This window comes from Neocloeon triangulifer, unplaced genomic scaffold (genome assembly GCF_031216515.1).
Source record: "Neocloeon triangulifer isolate White Clay Creek 2 clone unplaced genomic scaffold, ASM3121651v1 ptg000012l, whole genome shotgun sequence".
In the NCBI taxonomy this organism is placed as follows: Eukaryota; Metazoa; Arthropoda; class Insecta; order Ephemeroptera; family Baetidae; genus Neocloeon; species Neocloeon triangulifer.
In genome coordinates this window covers 13286810-13308186 of record NW_026775554.1, presented here as the reverse complement: position 1 = coordinate 13308186, position 21377 = coordinate 13286810, and the positions used below count along the sequence as shown (strand labels likewise).

The 21377-nt window shown below is 36.2% G+C and overlaps 4 protein-coding genes across 6 annotated transcripts; 3 read left to right on the top strand and 1 right to left on the bottom strand.

Annotated features, from left to right (window-relative positions):
• Positions 1 to 2640: 2640 nt before the first annotated feature.
• Positions 2641 to 5431, top strand: LOC132198226 (dual specificity protein phosphatase 14-like). The gene is made up of 3 exons (XM_059622122.1): positions 2641 to 2830; positions 3445 to 3691; positions 4071 to 5431. The coding sequence occupies exons 1-3, from the start codon at positions 2745 to 2747 to the stop codon at positions 4413 to 4415; spliced, it is 678 nt and encodes a 225-aa protein (XP_059478105.1). The 5' UTR covers positions 2641 to 2744; the 3' UTR covers positions 4416 to 5431.
• A 1706-nt stretch (positions 5432 to 7137) lies between these two features.
• On the top strand, positions 7138 to 13483 carry LOC132198227 (uncharacterized). 3 transcript variants are annotated; one of them, XM_059622125.1, is made up of 6 exons: positions 7138 to 7235; positions 11542 to 11691; positions 12515 to 12754; positions 12811 to 13033; positions 13089 to 13144; positions 13196 to 13483. In XM_059622125.1, exons 2-6 carry the CDS (start codon positions 11578 to 11580, stop codon positions 13217 to 13219), a joined length of 657 nt encoding a protein of 218 aa, XP_059478108.1. In that variant the 5' UTR covers positions 7138 to 7235; positions 11542 to 11577; the 3' UTR covers positions 13220 to 13483. The 3 variants fall into 3 exon arrangements, with proteins under 3 accessions (XP_059478108.1, XP_059478107.1, XP_059478106.1); XM_059622124.1 differs by lacking the exon at positions 7138 to 7235 and adding an exon at positions 7257 to 7340; XM_059622123.1 differs by lacking the exon at positions 7138 to 7235 and adding an exon at positions 8975 to 9111.
• LOC132198228 (transmembrane protein 242) lies at positions 12395 to 14769 on the bottom strand. Its single transcript, XM_059622126.1, has 3 exons — positions 14235 to 14769; positions 13851 to 14101; positions 12395 to 13587 (listed from the first exon to the last, which is right to left on the bottom strand). Exons 1-3 carry the CDS (start codon positions 14329 to 14331, stop codon positions 13447 to 13449), a joined length of 489 nt encoding a protein of 162 aa, XP_059478109.1. The 5' UTR covers positions 14332 to 14769; the 3' UTR covers positions 12395 to 13446.
• On the top strand, positions 14521 to 20088 carry LOC132198225 (palmitoyltransferase ZDHHC18). Its single transcript, XM_059622121.1, has 9 exons — positions 14521 to 14977; positions 15431 to 15591; positions 16149 to 16307; positions 16368 to 16505; positions 16559 to 16713; positions 16772 to 16889; positions 16945 to 17054; positions 17377 to 17488; positions 18797 to 20088. The coding sequence occupies exons 1-9, from the start codon at positions 14826 to 14828 to the stop codon at positions 19108 to 19110; spliced, it is 1419 nt and encodes a 472-aa protein (XP_059478104.1). The 5' UTR covers positions 14521 to 14825; the 3' UTR covers positions 19111 to 20088.
• Positions 20089 to 21377: the final 1289 nt, after the last annotated feature.

Below are 21377 nucleotides of genomic sequence, written 5' to 3'. Positions count from 1 at the left end.
ACTTTGAATATATTATTTATATATTTTTTAAATTTCTGTAAAATAGTTAAATTTAATTTCTAGCTTCTCAATGAGTTAAAGCAAATATTTAGACCAAGTGGCTTATTATTTTGACTAGTAAGAAGCGGAAAGTACGCCAAAATTCCTCCGTGGCAGACATCTGGATGATTTGTGTCTGGCCGTTGAAACTTAACACACGTCGCCAGCACATTATGCAAGAGGCAAGCAAATCCATCTGCGAGGCGAAGTGGAATTTGTGGGCCACAAGTTACTGCGTCTGGAAGAGATAAATGCCAGCGGGAGGTGACGAGCAGCAAAAGGACCATTCGGCGCCACCAAAACAATGTGTGGCCGCCTTTTATTTATAAAAGCAGTCGCGATCCTGGCAAAACACCGCGCAAAAATAGAGCCGCAGGAATTTTCTTTCTTCTCGTTCTGTAAAAAGCAAGAAAGTCACGCCGCGTTGACAAATTCCTTAAGCCTCGAGTCCCATTTGTTGTTCTGCGTTTTAACTTTCCTTATACTTAATGCGCACATGCTCGTTTTATTTTCTCGCTCGTTATCGTCGCGTGCTGTAATTACAAAATCCATTTCGGTGGTCAATGACTCTCGAGGGTCTGCAACTTGCTGGTTTTAATCACAAGACTTTTTCGTCTGGATCAAATGGGCTCTCTTGCGCGGCGCCGTGGGGTGGAGAGCTTAATTTACTGTTTAAATTACCCTCGTAAATTGTGAATCCTCTGGTTATTTATTTGTTTCGCCCGGCAAAAACGTTGCGGGGACACATCTAAGGACTCATTCAGCGTTTCTTAAAGCAAAAAAAGCGCTGTATATCACGCGTGCTTCAAGGTGGATTAGCAAAATGTTGGGAGTTCAAATATATGTTGGCTGTAATTCAAGTAATTTTGAGCAGCGTAAAAAGTCAAACTCTGTCGAGCAACGCCTTACAAAAAATTTAATTATTTTGTGTATAAAAATTATTCATTATTTTGTCAGTCGATTAGAGGTTTTTATCAAAGTTAAAGCAATATTACGTTAGATACAAATGTTTGCTGCTTCTCTTCATTTTACTGTTTGCAAAAGGTCACTTCTGGTTAATTTTTACATACATATCATTTCGGCATTTCGCTTGAAATTTTTGACCTTGTTAACAATTTTCGGAGAGCTCACAAGCTTGGAAGAAATCGCGTTTTTTGTGTGTGTTATTTTAAGTAAATTCTAACAATTAAGTTGAGCAGGTGGTATTTTTGCACTCTGTCAAGACTTGAGACTAACAGTAAAATATTAAATAACCATCGATGATTGATTTCAGAAAGAGCCAAAAATAATTTTATATAAATCACAGAACTTTAATCTGTAAAATTTTTAAATTTGGCAATTTTTTATTATTTAAAGATATTTATTGATTCAAAATAATTTGATTAAAATATATCTGCCAAAGTTAGAAATGAATGGAAAACAATTTTAAATATAAATAGAATGAAGACGAGGTTTAGAAGAATATTAATTATTAAATTGTGTAAATTCAACAACGTTGTAAAATTTAATTAAGTGCTGTAAAATCCAAAGCATCTCCTAGAATAATTTTATGGTGTTCCCGGCAAGCGTCCATTACCATTCATTTTTAATATCGCATGTTACCGTCCAATTTCTTGAGCTAACAGCGGTTTAACAGTTATTATTACAGCAGAAGGCACTTTCGGCGTGCGTGTCCTGTGGTACGTCACGAAAATCATCCCTCTTTGCCAGGAAAACCACACAGAATCGGCATATCTGCGCAAACTTTCCACGAGATGGTACCGCACCTCCGTTTTTGGCACTTGCGTTAAAAGAAATCCTTGAAAGAAAAAATAATGCTTTGCTCGTGCCGTTATTACAAATCGAAATTGGCTTTTCTGGGGTCGTGCGCGCTCAAGCTGGTTCTGATCAACTGCGTTTGCTTATTCACGTGCCGACACTTAGAAATCGCGCCTCTCCTGAACGAGAAGGATCAGAACTTAAGTTCGCTGCTGATTTTAGTAGCGTACTTGTTGTACCTGATTTTAATCACCACTGTTATTGAAGCCGGAATCAACACGGTGATACCGACTGAGTGTTTTTGTTACAGGGGTAAGTATTTTGCATGTATACATAATTAAATATTGAAAATGATAAAATTTGTAAAAAAAAAACTTTTGTTTTTTACATAAATTTAATAATTTCAGTCTAAATTTTTCCTTTTTATTAAAAAAAAAAATATCATAATTTATAAGACTTTTTGTATAAATGTTGCACTTAACAAAGTGTAAAATAATGTTAGTCAGGTCAATTAAATTATTCACATGTTTCAAGTTTTCTTTAATTTTTTTAAAATTAATTGAAAGTAAACAGTCCCAGCATCCTTGAACTTATTTATGAGAATCTCGACGCTAAATTATCAGGCACATTTAAGCCAAAAGCGAATTTCCAGGAGCACGTTAGCTTGGTTGGCAAACGTCGCATTTAATTAAGTGTAATGACGAGTAAATCGTGTGTGCGGAACAGGTGTCCCGCTGCTGGAATACCCTGCCGAATTCTTGGCCCACGTACAGGCCTTGGGCGCCAACAACACCATGTCGCCGCATGCGCGCCGCCTCGGATGAGCATGCTCTGGTCCAGACGATTGTCCCTCGCAGAATCAGTCGCGCTTTGAATCGCAGTCCGTGAGGACGCTCCCCTCTCAAACAAATAATCTATCGTGGATTTGCACGCAAGTGTTCTGCAAGATGAAAATCATAATGGGAAATAGGATCGACACCAACTCCAACAACGATCCTCTTAACTCTGAAGTCCAGGATGATGACAAAGAAAAGTTAGTTTTATTTTAATTATATTTACTTTTTTCATGTCAAAATATTAATTTTTCAAGTGAGAATTTAGTTTACTTTAAATATTTTATTTAAATTCACCATGAATGCTTTCGAATTTCATCATATAAAAAATAATTCAAAGTTTTTTAAGTTCGATGTTTTTGTGACGGAATATAATAATTCTGTTAAGTGAAAATAATTCATATCGTAAATTGATTACCGGCAAAAGCTTATCATTATTTTTTCTTATCTACCACGATAAACTAAAATCAAGTCTCATTTAATTTGAATTTATTTTTTCTTCAAAAATTATTAATTTTTTTAGCCTTTTCATGAATAAGTTTTTCTTGTATCCTTTGCTGCGTGCAATGTGGTAAGGTTCAAACTCCTTTCAATCTTGAACTTGGTCCGATAGAAATAGCCGAATCGCGCAGAGGAGTTTGCAAGTTGAGAAAATAAACATTGTTGCTTCGAAGATTGCCGAGCAAGACTCACTCACAAAAATAGTTACTGCGCACAAGAGTTTGGTGTTTATTCGACTGCCAGTCCAATTGTCTCAAACAACCTTGGCTGTAAATATAAATTCATAACAATTGTACTTTTTCTATGTCCTCAGTGGAAACCTGAACAAACCGTCGGTGGTTCCGAACTCCGCGATCGCCCAAGTGACGCCCTGGCTGTACCTTTGCGGCGCCAACGCCGTCAGAATGCAGAGCCTGAATGCCCTGAGGGTGACGTGCATCGTGAATGCAACCTCGGAACTGCCCCTGTTACCCTTGGACGGAATTGACGTGATTAGAGTTGCCGTTTTAGACTCGCCAGGGGTTGACCTGAGCTTGTACTTCGACGCCATTGCTGATAAGGTATAAATTAATGTTGCCAAAAGTAGCTTTAGTTCTATTTAATTTAGAGTTTTATAAAAGACCTTTTCTTTCTGGGATACCCACTAGAAGCTTTTGTTTTATGTGAAAAGAGTAAACAAATGACAGTTTGTTGCTCAACTTGAGAATAAGCCAATTATTTATTTAAAAAAGGCAAAGAATAGTTCTTTTTTTTTAATTGAAGTACAATTCACTCAATTCATTACTGGTTGAAAAAATCATGAGTATAATTTAGGGGAATTTTATTAATGGATCCCACTTTTTGGGAAAGATCTTGTAAATATTTTAAATATAATTTGCGGTTAAAAAAAATTATAAAATATTCAACTTGAAATTTGAAACATTCAAATTTTGTTCACAGGTCGAGGAAGTTCGGCAAAAGGGAGGCTGCGTGCTGATCCACTGCACAGCGGGCGTCAGCAGAAGTGCCTCCCTGTGCCTAGCCTACCTGATGAAGTACCAACGGATGACCCTGCGCAAAGCCTTTGCCCATTTGCGCAGCGTCCGACCCGCCGTCCGACCCAACACCGGTTTCTTCCGCCAACTGATCGACCTCGAGCTGCGGCTGCTCGGCCGCGAAACCGTGTCCATGGTTTACAACGAGGCGGCCGGCACGCAAATCCCGGACGTTTACGAGGTCGACTACCAGAAGATGGTTTGGTTCCAACGCAACTACCGCAACGTCTCGTTGGCCAGGAACTGCTAAAGGCATTTTTTGTGGACTTTTTTCGTCTGGTTGCGATTTGCAGAAAGTGCAGGAAGGAGTTGGTGTGAGGGCACAATTTGTTGATAAGGATCTAATTATATAGTTTAGTGTCATCCCAAAAGGTATGTTTTTCAACTGTGACTGCCAAATTTGATTTAACTTGGTGAGCAACTTTTACAATTCCTTACATTTCTAAAGGCTAAAATAAAAATTGAGCTCAAATTGAAATTAATTTAATTAACGATATAAAAGAGGCAATAATTGTTGCCTGCAATGCGTTTGTATTGAAAAACAGCAACTTCTTTATAATTAATTTCCAAACAAAATAATGGATCTACAACCAGATTAACATGAATCGGCGTCACATTTGAAAAACATACCTTATGAATGAACTGGTCTGGCTGAAAAAAGTAAACTCGCTTAAAACAGTTTAAGTGGAAACAAGTCACTATTAAAAAAAGGAAGACATTTTCTGTTAATGTTTTCGGTACAACAGCTTTAAAAACCGTTCTTTTATCATTTTGACACCAATAATTTAACTGGAAAAATTATTGCAATAGATCTACAAATTTCAGAATAGGACACATTTCAAGAGATGATTTCTGTTAAAAGTCAAAGTCCATTCAAAAAGGGCCATTGTAGAAGTGAATCCCTGCAATAGGCTTCTTATCAAAATTATGAAAGTGAAGTTATTGCTGCTTCGTGAAAAGATCCACTTTAATCTCAAAACAAAGGCCAGTCACTCACTACTTGAATGTATGAATTTTATTTTTTGTTTGATCTCTTTTTACTATTTTTTTTTTGTTGAAATCTAGCGCGCATTATGCATGGCAGCTTTAAATCACTTCTTTGAGCGCGGGTTTCCTAATTTTTCCATTCCAAGACATAAAAATGATTACTTCAGAATTGTGCATCTTTAAAATTTTTGCATGTGCGTGGTTTTATCACAAAAGTGTATTTATTTTGTACGTCAAATAAAACTTCAAAATGAAAATGAATGTAAAAAGCAACAAATTTTCATTTTGCCAAAATAATCCCAAGCAAAACGAATAAGAAAAATTTTGGATACAAAACAATGGTAGTCAAGCGAAGGTCACATTTATGAATTAAAAAATCACGCCCAGCCTGAGAATGCAGCAATCCAAGTTTAGCCCGGCGTACCTCTCTTATTCATGATTTCACTGCCTGCGCAAATAAACACAGAGGGTTTGGTGACAAAAGGAGCCAATCTGCGCGGCCGGCAGTGCCATTAAATTGAAACGAAGGGGCCTTTTAAAAACGCACCATTGACGTCACAATCGCATTCCGAGAGCGATTTCGCCGATGTGCGGTTTTTTATATTGAGCCCCGATCCCCAACATTCGCCCGCGTTTGTTCCACCCCTGGTTTCCCACGTGCGTCTCTGATTTTGTTTGGCTGGCCCGCGCGACACGCGAATGATGGATTTTCTTCGGTACAAACAGCGCCGCTTTTTCCTTCAATTCTTGCTTTCAACTCTCGCGGCTCTTTATTTTTAAATCAGCTAATGAACAAGCGAACGGCATTTCGTTTTGCTTCGGTCGTCAGGGGAGGTTTTGCTTAAATTGTGAAGTAAAAAAATCCGTCTAGAGAAACGAAATTTTGTTTCATTCGGGGGAATCCCAAGCGCCAACTGTGTTGATTTGTTGATTATGCAAACCTCTTAATTTGTGTCAATTAAAATTTTTATTTTGAAATATTGCGAGAAGAGGATGCATTTTGCCGAAAGTGTTTGTTAATTGGTCGTTGACCTGAATTCCAGCAGCCGCCAACGAGACCATCAGCAGGAAAATGGTGATAAATAAAATGAATTCAGCTGTTGTGGAATGCAAGCTCAAGCGAGAGTTTGCATGGGAAGCGTGCCTTTTTGGCTCCACTCCAGACGCAGATCCATCACAAATTCCGAGCGCGCCGCAAGAATGATGCTTTGGTGAAGAGATGCAAATTACTGCTATGCAAAATAGATTCGACGGCTCATTTGTCATCACCGACATCATTAAATTTACTTTGAATTTGAATTATTTGTCTTAATACGTTCAGTTCACAGTGCAAGTATTGCAAATTGTTCAAATCTGAATAAAATAATTACTTATGAATTTGTTTAGTCAGCCTAAAAATTAAAAAAAAAAAAAATAATAATAATAAATTAACAAGCTGCGAGACAAAAAAAATAGTGTTGTAAAATTTTATTTTATTGATCTAAAATTAAATTTCAAAGGAATTTGTGAGTTTAAAATATTGGCAATTAAATTGTTCAATAAAATTACAACATTCGCCAGATAATTACAAAGCATTTTCTGAACCTATCTTGAATAAAAACAAAGGAGTAATTTCTATGGTAGAGGAAGCTGTATTTATCAAATAACTCAGCACAATGTTTGCTGCTGGCCACGTTGGCAGGAGAAATCGTACTTCACCAAAATAACCAGTCATGAGTAATTAGCAGTGTCTTGCCCGACGGCGAGCCTCAAATTTTGAGCTCCGCGCGAAATGCAGCCGCTTCACAAATCTAGCGTCAAATATTTCTGAGCGCGAGCCAAATGAATCCTTCTTCTCCAGCGCAGAGGCCAAAATTGAGTGACTCACGCCAGAAAAGAGCGGCAAGAACTCACCTTGCTATTTTTACAACCCCAACGATCCGCGAAAAAAGCGATTGCCACCAGAATGGAGCAATTCGTTATTTCTCCTGCTACGCATTTGCTGAATTTAACTCTTTGCAATTTCGAGTTCAATTTTGTTGTTGTCGAACCGAATTAAAAATAGCACCATTGTCTGCTTGGCCACGGTTCTTCCGACACCAAGGTAAGGGCCACGCCGGCGAGAAGTTCTTTTCGCAAACAGCCTCCAAACACAAACCCCTTCTTCAATGTCACGCGGACGTAAAAAAAAATACGTGTCAGTCAAGTGGTAAGAGACACACAGCTTAAGCATTGTCTCATTCTAGAATTTTCTTTTACCATTTCAAAATTAAATAGGTGAATATGGAATATTTTTTTACTTGCCAAACAACAAGTGTTTTCAGCCAAAAAGGATTATTATTAATAATTTTATGTTAATATTCGTATTAATTATGATTTACTTGATTATGCGAAAAACTCAACGTGTAAAATAATTTAATTTTTTTCAAATGTACCCGATTTAACCCATTTTCCGCATTATTTTTCCGTGCGGCATGCATTATGACGTAAATTGCATAATTTATGCACAAGTGTTTGTCCGAAAGGGGTCGGTGAACTGTCTGCTTTGAATAAGCAACGCCAAAATCGATTCTGGGTATGTGGATAATTTAGCAGTCTCATGCTCGTCTCTTACACGTACACAGGCAAGAGTAATGATGGGGCTGGCGATAGAAATTTCAGCAGTGAGATTGTTTCATGTGATACAGAATTATGCATACGTCAACGGAGTATAATGAGTCGGGCGCTCGAGTGCCTTTTTTCAGCAGTGACGCGCCCAGATGATTATTATAATTCACCAGTGTGATTTTTTTACGAAGGCAGAGGATGATGTGTGGCGAAACTACAATATAATAATTTAATTTCAAAAATATTTTTACTTGCGCAACCTTTAGCAAAATTGTCATTTAAAATAATTACTTTTAATTTTAGTGAATTTCCTCGTGATGAAAACAGAACTGAGTAGAAAAAAATGGACAGTCGACAAACGTTTCAATAAGTCAATATACATTTACACTCTCAATTAATTTATTTTTTAATCTGCTACATCAACCTATTGCGCACAGGTTGCGTTGTTAGCGTTGCAAATCACACAAATAGCAACGCAATTCAGACCCTGGTATGCGTTTCTATAGCTTTGTTGACTTTCACACGCAACACGCAACAAAATTCTGACCCTCGCTGTTTTAATGCCTAAATAATAGATAACGCGGTAGTCAGAAATTATCATTTTAGCTTTTAGATGAAGCTGTGGTGATTTTGGCCCCCACATAGCACTTGAAAGTGGTGAAAGGGGTCACTGTGTTAATCACATATTTGTTTGCATTTCGAAGCTTAAAAATTTCCGGATTTTCTTAATAAAGTTACATAATGAAAAACTGCTGTAAAAAATATTTAATATTTTTCTTGTCCCGTGACTTTTGCTTTCAAGATATTAATGTCCGACCTTGGATTAGAATTATGTAATGTCAAATTTCTGCCTGCCCTTATAAAGCAAGCGATTTCCCACTTAATGAAATGAACGACGCGCAGTTGGCTTTTTCACCTCGGCGGGGAGCGAAAAATTAATCAGCTCGCGCGAAAAGCGTCGCGTGACTTCCCAAGTGCGGATTTTATTACGATTTTTTGCCAGGCGTCGCGACTGCTCAAGACTTAAATAAATTGTGCCATGCCCTGGCCGGTGGTCATTGTCTCCTGACCTTTGACCTCTGCGTTTTTTTTCTGCGCCGGACAATAAACATCGCGCGGGTAATTTTCCCATCGCATGCGCCTTTCGCTAATGGTCAAGCTCCTTTCTTCGAGTGTGTATAACGTAATGAGGGGGCGCGCAAGCTGGGGGTCGATATGTATAACGCTGGAGGGTGCACCAACCCCACTCTGGGCTGCACGCACCGTCAGTCAGTCTGCGTCAGGGCTCGAGAGACCTGCTGCTCGGCCTGACACAAGAAAAGTTCACACCGCGTGCATCGCTTTTTGACACCCACTATTTCTCTCCAAATTTGGTATGAATAATTTGTAGTTTTATGAATTTCATTTAATTTTTACTTCTTCTTTGAGTTCACTTGTGTCTATAAATTTTTTTTATGGAACTGATATTAACATTTTCATTTAAAACAAAAAATAATTATTTTCAAATTCTTCAAAAATCTTTATTAAAATTTTCTCAAATAATTTACCAAAATTTTTTAATCTAACACAAGTTTTTTTCAGTATTTATTTAAAGTGAATTAAAATCTTTTATTATGCAATTTTCAATTAGAGCTAAAATCAATTATACCGATTTAGAATATTAACTCATTCATTAAGTAAAATATAATACAAGCCACAAAAAAGAGGGCTTTTCATGGTTTTTTTTTTATTAATTTTGTGATTCTTATTTGTTAGTTTTATTGGTTCCCCGCAGGTTTTTCTATTTTATGGCAATACTAGGCGATATCAATGTTTTTTCTGGCCAGATTTTAGATACAAAACTGCCACTTGAAGGTTAGGGTCAGCGGTCAGCGTGGCTTGTGATCTTATCATTTATATGCCCCTATTATATTACTTCTCGTTCCAAAAATTGCGTGCTCCAGTAAGTAAGTTAAGTTTTCTGAGGAAAAAATGACTCTTGGTCGTAGATCTTTTTTAGATAACCTGCTTTGTCGACTCTAGATTGTTCGAAAGCGAAAGCGGCGAGATACAAATCTCACGCTCCCTAAATAACTGACGTCCGAAACTTGCGTCGCGAAACGCGTGATTAATTTGCAAAGTGGTGTTAAAATTCAGCAGAACGGGTTGTCGAGAAACGGCTGAAAGCTTTCCTTCGAGAGTTTTGAGCTTTGTTGTTCTTTCAGCAACTTGGAGGAGAAAAAGCGAAGGGGTTTTTCATTCTAACCAAGAGAGTCGTGTTGAGCTTTTCTGATTATTTATTTATATTTGGCGTTCCGCGGGAGATTCCTCACGATCGCCCTCCATTTATCTTGCGTGATTTACTACGAAAAAAATAAACAAAGTAAATTCTGCAATCAAAACTATTTCGGAAATTCTTGAAAATTTTAAAATCAGTGGGAGTAGTTTTAAGAAAATTTTGTATGCGGCGATAATTTCCGGGCAAATAACTGTTTCTTTGGCCTAAAACATGTAAATATAAAATTTATTCAAAAATATGAATGGTTGTAAAGGTTTGCAAAATTAAGTTTGCAACAACTGTAAAAAGAGAACATTTCAAAATATATTTTTAAAAAACTGCTTCAAAACATAAAATTTTGAAAATTTATGTGATATTAAATCAGATGACTATCAATAAGATGAATATTTTTATATTTAGCAATTCTTCCTTTTGAAGAAGCAGAATAAAATATTTTTTTTATGTTTGCCTCTAATTATAAACTTTAAAATTGTACCCATTGCAAATTTTTTTCGTTAGAGATGATAAGAAATTTGTAATCTTTACTTTATTTATTGATTTTTTTTTAAACTTCAAAACTTGACGCTACTGTAGAAATCAGATCGGACCCAACGTAGTGAAATCCTCCCTCTCAAAGGCCACGGAAGCGGCAGGACTATAAAAGAACGGCAAATAGTGATTATGATGGATCCCGTTCTATTTTTTCTCCGCGCCCGCGAGTCACGCAACAACTATTCCTCCTGGAGACGCGCACGGCAAAAGCTACACAAATGACGCACAACAGCAGTGCTGACCGGAAGATTTATCGGGTGTTTGGCTAATTTTGGCCGTCGGCATTGTGTGATAGCGAATTCTAAAAATACGATAGGGTTTAATTACGCGCAATCGTCCGAGGGTGGTTTTATTTTCGCTCTCGACGCCTGTTTCTTAATAATATATGCAACCGGTTTTATCCGCGTGCCGCGCTGGCTGCATAACTTTCGACTTACAAGAACTTTCGAAATAATAATTATGAGCCTGCGATAACATTTTACGTCACTGTGTAACGAGAAATTTCTTGCTACCGGTTTATTATTTATTGCACTTCAAAGGCCTCATTTGCATATTTATATTAACGACAAAAATTTTTCGTCTTGCAACTTAATAAGGTCTAGACGCATTTTAATTTGTTTAAATTAATAATTAAATTGAAAATTTTCTTCCACTCACACGAATTTGATGATTTTGTGCTTTATAGTAATATATAATTTTAAATAATTGATTGAAAAAGAATATCAAAATGATATTCCAATATGATGTGTGGCGATTTCTAAGAAAATTTGATTTTGTTTTTTTTTCATATTAAGTTTTAAGTTAAGTCGCGAAAAATACTAATTGTTTCTGTGAAATTTTTTAACCAAGTCAAAAGTTTTACTCAAATGGGTAGAAAATAAAATCATATTATTTAAGTTTAATCTACGGATTGACTTAAATGATATGTAACAAATTAAAATAAAGAAATTAACATGGTGTTGTATTTTATTTGGGAAAATTACTTTGATTTCAGAGAAGGGGATAATCTTAACCGATTTGGAAAGCAGGGATGGTCCTGCAGGACGACGAACTGGAGCTGGAAATGGCGACTCCAGGCGATTCGGACAGCCCGCTGGCTGACAACGAAGCACCGTCACCCACCCCCTCAGCGCAGACCACAGAGGTGAGGAGCCATTGTGCAAGGGTCACGCAATACTCGTCCAACACGTGATGAGATAATAATCTGGCCTGACCCCTTTCAAGTGGAAATTAAAAAAGCGCGGAAAAGCCCGCGCGTCCTAATTTCCTTTCACTGACCGACCAGCCTGAATGCAACACCCTGTTGTTATCAGCAACCGTGATTTTTGCTCCAGAAAAGCTCTTGAGCTACTCCTTAATCAGAGCAGTAATTTAATTTATGTGTAAATTGGTGTTAATTTGAAGTAATAATTGTAATAATTAGAGTCAAAACTAAAAAAAATAGATAAGATTTAGAGATAATTCTAATCCAAGAAAGGAAAACACTCCCCTGACATTCTAATTCAAAAAAGAAAATAATTCCCAAAGAACTACTTCGCACTTTCAGGGGTTGAATGCAATACAGCACGTCAGACCACAATTGATTAGCCACTGGCTATTGCCAATATTTCTCAAATAAAAAGTATCTGGGCAATGAACCCGAGACACCCTTATTTGAAAAATAAAGGCAAATCTGCCGCACTACTGGTATTGCCAGATACTTTTTATTTGAGAAATATTGGCAATAGCCAGTGGCTAATCAATTGTGGTCTGACGTGCTGTATTGCATTCAACCCCTGAAAGTGCGAAGTAGTTCTTTGGGAATTATTTTCATTTTTGAATTAAGATTTAGAGATAAATACAATTTTCGAATTAAAAAAAAATCTATTTAAGCTTTATTCTTGTAATGTATGATCAATTCGATTGAGATGGAAATAATTTATTTATTCAATATGTATAATTAAATAAATAAAATAAAATCTTTAAAGGAGGTGAAAGCCATGATGTCTGATAATGAGAATATGGAAAACGAAGCCCCGGAAATGACGCAAAATGAAGACGAGATGCTGCCAGGCATGATCCCTGATGAACCTCAGGACCCTGCCGAGGGCGGTGAGGACACAAGTCCAGCTGCTGAAGAGTCCGAGGAGCCTGCAGCAATGAGTGAAGAGGTTGTTGCAGAAGCTGAGGAGACGCCCGTAAGGGAGAGCCCAATGGAAACACCTGAGGTAATTAACTTGAACAGAATTAACGAAACAATCAATTATGCCTAAAAAATTTCTAGCCTGAAATGCCAGAGCCTCAAGATGAGGCCATGGAGGAGACAATAGTGAAGGAAATAGTTGGTAAGGCTGAGGGTGTCATTGACGAGGTCCACATGGGAGCAAAACAAACGATGCAGGCGATTGGAGGGAAAATCTCGGAGTTTTTTGGAGGCAACATAAGGAAGGTCAAGTCCTTACTACACCTGAATGAGAAGACTACAGATGGAGACGGAGCGCTTAATGGTAGGGCAGCAATTTAAAATGTTTTAAAATAAAAATCTAATTTTGTAAATTACAGACCAGGCTAAAGCAATGTCCAGTAGCACTGGAAATCTCTTGACAGCTGTTAAAAAGGTTAAATATGATAATTTTTTTTAATATTATTTACTCATTCTTCTATTTTAGTCAAAGGCCTGCACAATTTTGTAATCGGAACGGATATCAATCAGGACGCTTGAAATACGAATGAATCATAAATTTTGTAAACAATCTCTAAATGTTTTATAATTCCATCTGTAATTTAATTCGACTATGTCATTAAATGTGTTCACTTGTTTCAAAGTCAATAAATTATTCCATCACAGCACTTGTAACTACACAACATGCATTATAGTTTAAAACTTTTTCCTTTTCAATGCAGCTAGTTTTTTTTTTTTTTACTCTTTTTTCTTGCTGCCTTCTTCACTCACATATCTCAACAAGTCTGTTAAGTTTTCAAACTCAGTTCTTCCTTGCGGCGGATCATTTTTCGGTATCCGTGGAAGTATGTTTCCCATTTTCATTCTGAATTCGTGGAGCTAAAATTTTGAAGTTATAAATTTAGAGAAAAAATACTTTGAGGGAATGTCAAATTAAATGAAATGAAATTAAATAAGTAATAATGCTGATAAAAATAATAATTAATAATATTCAAATTATTATTCCATGCAAAAGCTGAACTGTTATATACGGCTCCAATTAGTTTAAGAGGCAAGGCTTTCGCAAATTGGCAACAAAAACAAAATTAATAATTAACACAAAAAGTAAATAAAAATGTTAAATTAAAGAAGTTGGTACTCACGTTGTTAACACCTAACATTTTCCAAACGGAGTAGAAAAGAACTCCACAGCCCGTGACGGCATAAAAAGTCCCCCAACCAAGGGCCCGCATTGCAAGGGTGGCTCCTGCCTCGTGTACACCCTTGTTGCCCATTGTGTGTCGGGTGAGACCTTTGTCAAAAAATTCAGGGTCTTTTTTCTTGGATGCGGCCAGGGTGGTGCTGAATCCGAACAAGGCTGACATGCCACAAACGCCACCAAGGAAAATTCCAGCTGAAATAAAAAATTGCATTGAATGTTTCTACATCAAAAAAAAATAAAAAATCAATGCATCAAAAGGGGAGTGACCTTTTCCTCTTTCCTTCAAATCCAACCCTTTTTCAAAAGAAAATTGAAGATAAAATACCCTTAAGTTTGAAGTTATCGTCCTTATCCTTCACTTTTGACTTCAAAATCTGCTGATTAGGTTCCAATTCACTCATTTTTTCGAATTCCAAACTCATCGTAATCGAACGCACATTCGCACACACGTGATTTTTGTAAACACTACACCTAAATTTGAAACTGGCGCGCTCTGGCCAGCTCTGGCCGCGATGCCTCCAACACTATAATGCATCGTTGTTGTACTTTTGTAGCAAGCTTCACGTCGCTGTAAGTAATACCGAAATCTTGGCCAAGGTGGCGCAAGTGGGAAGACGGCGAACGATTTGGGGTTTTGCTGGATTGGATTGCTCGGCTGGTTGCTGGTTGTTGCACTCCGCTCGCCCGAGGAAAGAAGACAACAGAGCCATTATTTCGTAAACAAAGTGTAGAAATTTGCGAAATGCTGGCGTAGATTATCAAGATGGTTATCTGGCAGGAGATAATCAGCACGGAGAGCATGTCTTGGTGCTGTTTCGTGCGCAAGAAATCGGCCCGAACGCCGTTCGAGTGATCGATTGCAGATCCGCCCGTCGTCCGGTCCATGTCCGCTGCTGTGTGAGACGTCGAGCGAACGATGGCCTCGAGGGTCACAAGGAAATGGCAAGTGTTCCCTGGTCGCAACAAGTTCTGCTGCGACGGCCGAGTCATGATGGCCCCACACACGGGTGTCTTCTACGTCACCCTCACTCTGATCGTCGGCACCAGCACCCTTTTCTTCGTGTTCGAGTGAGTCAGCCTCGCCTTAATTTAGGTGTACCCTGGTGCCGCCCAGGGTTCACCTTCCGATGACTTGTGACCATAGAAATACTGATTAGAGTTGGAGAGAGCACTCGGTTTTTAATCTATTATTCCTTTTTGAGTGCTACTGATAAAATATTGAGAAAAGAGAGTGAAAAGGATTTCAAGGTCTTGCTATATGAGCATCACCTCAGGGTGCCGCCCAGTACCTGGTACTTGACGTAAACTTATACTTCAAACTTGAAAAATTTTTAACACTTAAAAAGTAAAAAAAAAACAATTTATGTAATTGAAAATTAAAATCCATTAAAAAACATCCAAAAATTATTTGAATTATTTAAAATCAGATACAATATTGTCACGGGTATCTGTCAATTTTTTTTTTAATTTAAAGAAAAAAAATTTTCAAATAAATTTAAAAAAAATCTTTTGAATTTTCAGTTGTCCCTTCTTGGCTATGAACCTCACGCCAGCTGTTCCGATTGTCGGCAGTCTTCTCTTTGTGTTCGTCCTGTCCGCTCTGCTCAGGACCAGCTTTAGCGACCCAGGGGTCATTCCAAGGGCCACTCCAGAAGAAGCTGCAGATATTGAGAGGAGCATTGGTTAGCATAAATAATTTTATTCGCTCTTATGAATAATTTATTTTTATAATTCCTTGAAGTTTCCTTATTTTACTTGTACTTTGAAATTAAATTCCAACCTATGCTGCTTATATTTAAAGCATTCTAACTTATTCTAGCAAGCATCAATATCATGAAATTGATTGATCTCTGATAAATCATCCTTGAAAAGCACGATTTTAATAAATTCATTAAGTAAACTCTTTAATATTTTCAAGAAGCTGGTTGAAAAAACTGAAAATAAAAATTGTATAAGAAAAAATATTTTAACAAAATGGAGGTTATCTCAAAAACTTCCATACAGAATGATAAGAGTTCTTTGTAGCTGTACTTTTTTAAAGTGTCTCACGCATTATAAAATTTAAAAATATCCTCATTTTATCAATGAAATTATTTATACCACACATCCTACACATTTTACTGCTAAAGTTCTAATGCTAAAAAATATTCAGTTCAAGTTTTATGTATGCCTCAATTTAATTATATTACAACTTTTAAATGATTATCATGAATTCGTTATTTATGATGATTTTTTTCAGAGGTCCCTAATAATGCAAACTCTCCGACGTATCGTCCTCCTCCACGCACCAAAGAGATACAAATTAAGGGCCAGACTGTCAAACTGAAGTATTGCTTCACTTGTAAAATTTTCCGCCCACCAAGAGCATCACACTGTAGCGTTTGTGACAATTGCGTTGGTAGGATTGAAATTCATTCGCAACTTGAAGTAAATAATAAAATTTTGAATTCATTTCCAGAGCGCTTTGACCATCATTGCCCATGGGTTGGGAACTGTGTGGGCAAAAGGAACTATCGCTACTTTTACCTGTTCATCGTGTCATTGGCGTTTCTTTGTGTCTTCATCTTTGCTTGCTCTATTACTCACTTAATTTTATGTGAGTTTTAAGGATGTGTCATAGCAAAATTTTCTTACCGCTTGCCTTTACAGTGACTAAAGATAAGAAGCAATTCTTGGACGCAATCAAAGAATCACCGGGCAGTATTATTTCGGCTGTCATTTGCTTCTTCAGCGTGTGGAGTGTTTTGGGCCTGGCTGGATTCCACACTTACCTCACGTCTTCAAATCAAACTACTAACGAAGATGTAAGATTTCCTTGAACTTTATTTTTTAAACATTTCTAATGGCGAAGCACTTTTGTAGATAAAAGGCTCATTCAGCAAAAGGAGGGGTCAAGAGAGCTTTAACCCCTATAGCCAAGGGAATTTTTGCATCAACTGCATGTATGTCCTCTGTGGGCCAACTCCTCCCAGTCTAATAGGTAATTAATCGATCCTGTATCTTGCTCTCATTTTTAATTATTGAAAAAATATTAGACAGGAGAGGTGAAGTGACACCAGAATACTCGGCAAGTATTGCTCACAATGCTGATGATGTGATCATTGCAAACAAAACCTATGGAACTGTAAAAACATCGCAACCAACGGTATAGTGACATTTTAATAACACTTTAATATGTTTATTATAACAATTTGCCATAATGATACTTCTTGTAATAATAAATTAGGAAATATTATCCTCCCTACCTTTCTATAAATTTTTTTTATCCAGTGTAAATTAATTTAGGGCACTTTTTTGTTTGCCTCTTAAATTGTTTTTGTATTTTTTACTGTTGTTTTTATTACTTTAAAATATCTAAAATTTTCTCCCTTGATCTTTTGCTTTTTTGAAACTTGTTCATAATTCTTAGTATTTTATTTAAAAATGGTATGAAATTGTTCTAAGTGGGGTTTATTTTGTTATTGCAGAATGGCATCAGCCAATCCGCCAGTCTCGGCAGTGGCCCTAGCGAAATAGGTGGCTCAACCCATAATCTTGTTCATCAAAGCAAGACCACCCCTTCAATACATTCCATTAATGGTGCGTACCAAGACACTCCTTTCTCATACCAAAACGAAGCCCCGATTGCTCCATGCAATTCAATCGAGATGCGACTTAGCCCTGTCTGACAGTGGCCATGTGTCACTTACTCGGCAACTGTAGGCCCGATTGACAGTGACTCGTAATGATCTCTGGTAACAGTTGCTGCCAATTTTAAGCATCAAATAAGCTTCTGGCACTCTTATTTCGTTTTCCATGAAAGAACAGCAAAGCTGCAATAAAATCCTAATTTTTTTATTCCAGAGATACTTTTGTAACAAAAAGATATTTTACTAAGCTGAGGGCTTTTAAAGGTAAATTGAGATGACCAAATGTTTAGATAGTCAGTGTTTGGGCGCGTTTTGCAATCTGTCAGGTTTCCTGTAACTACTGCTGATATGTTAAGTCTTGCTGATCAAATCAAGAAACTAACCACATAGCTTAATATTTTGCCTCTTCTTTAGTGCTTCTTTTGTGCAGTGTATGTGAAAGTGGACTCTAGTCCCTCCTTTGGCTGTGAATTATCTACTAATTGAATTTAAAACCGCTTATGTGAGAGTAACATCAAGTTTTGTAAACTGTTTTGATGCGTTAGGATTCGTTAATCGATATGGAAAAACTGTGGAATTTTACTTAAAAATGGTGTTCATGTGTGCAATGACACTGAAATGTGGTAGGCTGTTAGGGGAATCATAAATTTAGTGCATAAAAGGAGGTATACCCTAAAAAATCTAAAATCAAAATGAGCAAAATAGGTTTGCTATGCATTATGGAAAATACAAAGGCACACAATTATTTTGTTTGCAGTAGCACACAATTTTATTAATATTGTAACGTTTCCATTTTCCAAGCAAATAGACAAATTTAAAATATCAATTGTCTAATTTGTGAATCCTTTTTAAGTTAGTTGATCATTTGTAAGCCTATTAATGTGCCTTTTAGGTAAGTGATCTGAAATCTCACCTAATTGAAGGCATGTTTAGCTTTAGCAAGAAAATTCTACATTAATTGATCTTCAATTTGATTTTTGTTTTGCACATTTTTGTTGTTGATTGATTCAATGCCAAGATAATGCATGGCAAATTGCAATATTTCTTAATTGGTTTTTCTGAAATCGTTTTTCTGTCTGAAAATTACACTGCAATTGAATTAAAATATATATTAAATGGCTCAAACATTTGCAATGCATGGAAATACAATCGCAGCTTTTTTGATCAAATTAGTGTCGGTTTTTACACAGCTTTGATTCTCTGGCTTCGTAATTTTGAAGAGAAGCTCGTTTTCTAAATTGGCAATTTTATATTTCAGGTGAGGTGACTGCCATGTCGATGGTGGTGACGTACTCGGAGCCAGGAACTGTGGCCGTGGCAACGGTGGCACCAACCCTGATGGCCCCTGTTAACACACCAACCCCTGTAAGATATGAAATGTCCTCCACAAACAGTGCCCATGACATGCCGACAAGTGGCACACCTGATTCGACTGTGCTTAGTGCAAGTAGACTGCGCCTCTTGCAGGACACAACCATGATAGAGTCCGCGCTGGACTTGGACTCTCTCGAAGAGGCGTCCTCCGTCGGAAACAGCAGTCAGGCTGGCCTTATTAGATTAAGTGCGGTTTAACCCGTTCGTGTACTCGACTCGTGATGTTACCACTTATTAACTCAAAAAGCACACATTCTAACGTTGGTGTTCAGTGTAACAAGGCATATATGAACAATAAATTGATCAAATTGAACAATTTTGATGGTGCTGTGACTGTCGCTGTAAATGTTATTTTGCATAGGTCAGGCTGAAACATCTCCCCATTTAAAGAACAACACTTTGAACTTACCTAGTTACATTATTATTTCCAGAATCATATTGCTTTACACATCCCACAGTCATTTTCCAAAGCAAGAAGTAGCATTTTAACAAAATAAACTATGCAGATCTATTGACAGAGACTCTGTAATCATAATATAAGAAAGGCCGTTAAAGATGTCTGTGAAAAATCCTGTGCAATTTTATACATAAATTTTATACAAAAAAAATTTTAAATTTCAATGCCTTTCTCAATTTTAAATTTTTGGTTTACAGTTCACACCTCAGGACCCAATCTATGATTGGATGATATATTATACGGAGGCAATTTTGTGTTTGCATTTACCTCTTACTAGAGAGATGTGTTAGTACAAAAGTCAAACAAATTTATGTTGTCCTACATAAATTTCTTCCAGAACAATTTAATGTTAAATTGATTGGATGGGGCTCTCTGAGGTATTAAATCGCTTTGTATCTAACTGTGAACAATGTTTCTATGAATAATTGTAGCACGTCTATTACCACTGAACTATTACTGTATAGTTATCTCCTTGGCAATGTGTGAAATTTTGTTATTTTGTGTTTCTGAAACCAACAAGCAAGTACACATGAGCTAATGTATATCAAACAAAAATTTAAATGTTTCACTTACCATTTCAACGCGCATACTTTCACAGTCCTTACTGTGAAAACAAAAACTTTTACATATTGTGTGTTATTGTTATGTTTAAATTTATCAAATGTAACACATGACATCAAAAGGAGAGACATCCATTAAAATTTTTGTTGAGGATTAAATTAAGTGTGTTTTCTTTTGAAAAAAGGTTACAACATACTTTGTATTTATTATTAATTTTTTCCAGCACTTCCTAGATTTTTTTTTTTTTAAATTTAAGCAATTTTAGTTTTAAATTTTAAATTTCACCCTCCATCGTGCATTTGAGATTGTGTTTTTTTAATTAAAATAATGCTCTGCAGTTTTTCAGTACTCATATATATTATATTATATACCTCATGGTCCTCATGTACTAATTTTTGATGGAAATAATTATATAAAAAGATAATTTAAACTTCATGTCCGTGCTGCGCGCGTGTACATGCGTTGCAGGAGCTCTTTTTGGTTTAAAATTATATTTCCCGATCCGAACTGCAACTGCTAAAAACTAAAAATTCGACCTTTCCAAACTTTCCGCCTTTTTTTGTTTTGTATAGACCCTTTGCGAGCGCTGTGATCACCCAGCGCACGCTCTTTACTTGAAATAATTTGAAATATTAGTTATTTGAATATTTTATTATTTATTACAAATTAAATTTGTATTAAAATATTTTCATGATAAAAAAATGCAGCTTCAATAATGTACAAATTCAGCCCCATTTGTTCAAAATTCCATTTTATTTTTTAAGTTTCTCAATTTTATAAGACAATCTTGGCCTGAACAAAAAGTTTGAAAAATATTAAATAGATTGGTTGTTGACAAAATGTTGACAAATTTTTTCATATATTATTTTAATCATAAATTTTTTATTATATTTTACTTTTTTTATTATTTCAAAGTTGGATAAGCAATTTACAGCTGCCCAGGGATTTGTTTTAATTATTTTTTTTTTTAATTTGTAATAAAATATTCAAATAACTAATATTTCAAATTATTTCAAGCAAAGAGCAAAAGCGTTGTGCGAGTATTTCAGATGAATTTAAATAATCTAAAAAAATTAATCTTCTCAAAAATTTGATAAAAAAAAATAATGTAATAATATTAGATTTATTGGAATATAGTAATTAAAAGCTGACTGCTGTAAATTGCTTATTTGACTTTGAAGTTTATAAAGTAAGCAATTTTCAAATGAGAGTATGGTTTGCACTGGGCAATGCTAATCTGTATTAATAAGTTGTTTTGGAATTAAAAAATTTAAATTGATTTATGTAAAAAATAAATCGATTTGAAATTTAAGTTTGACCCTAGAACTCAAATTTCATCAGAAAATTAAAATTTTAAACCGTTTTCAATTTTCAGCTAGTTTACCAAAACGCGGCACTCGTCATCATCTGCAGCTGGCGGCGCCTTTAAATAATTATTTTCTAATTA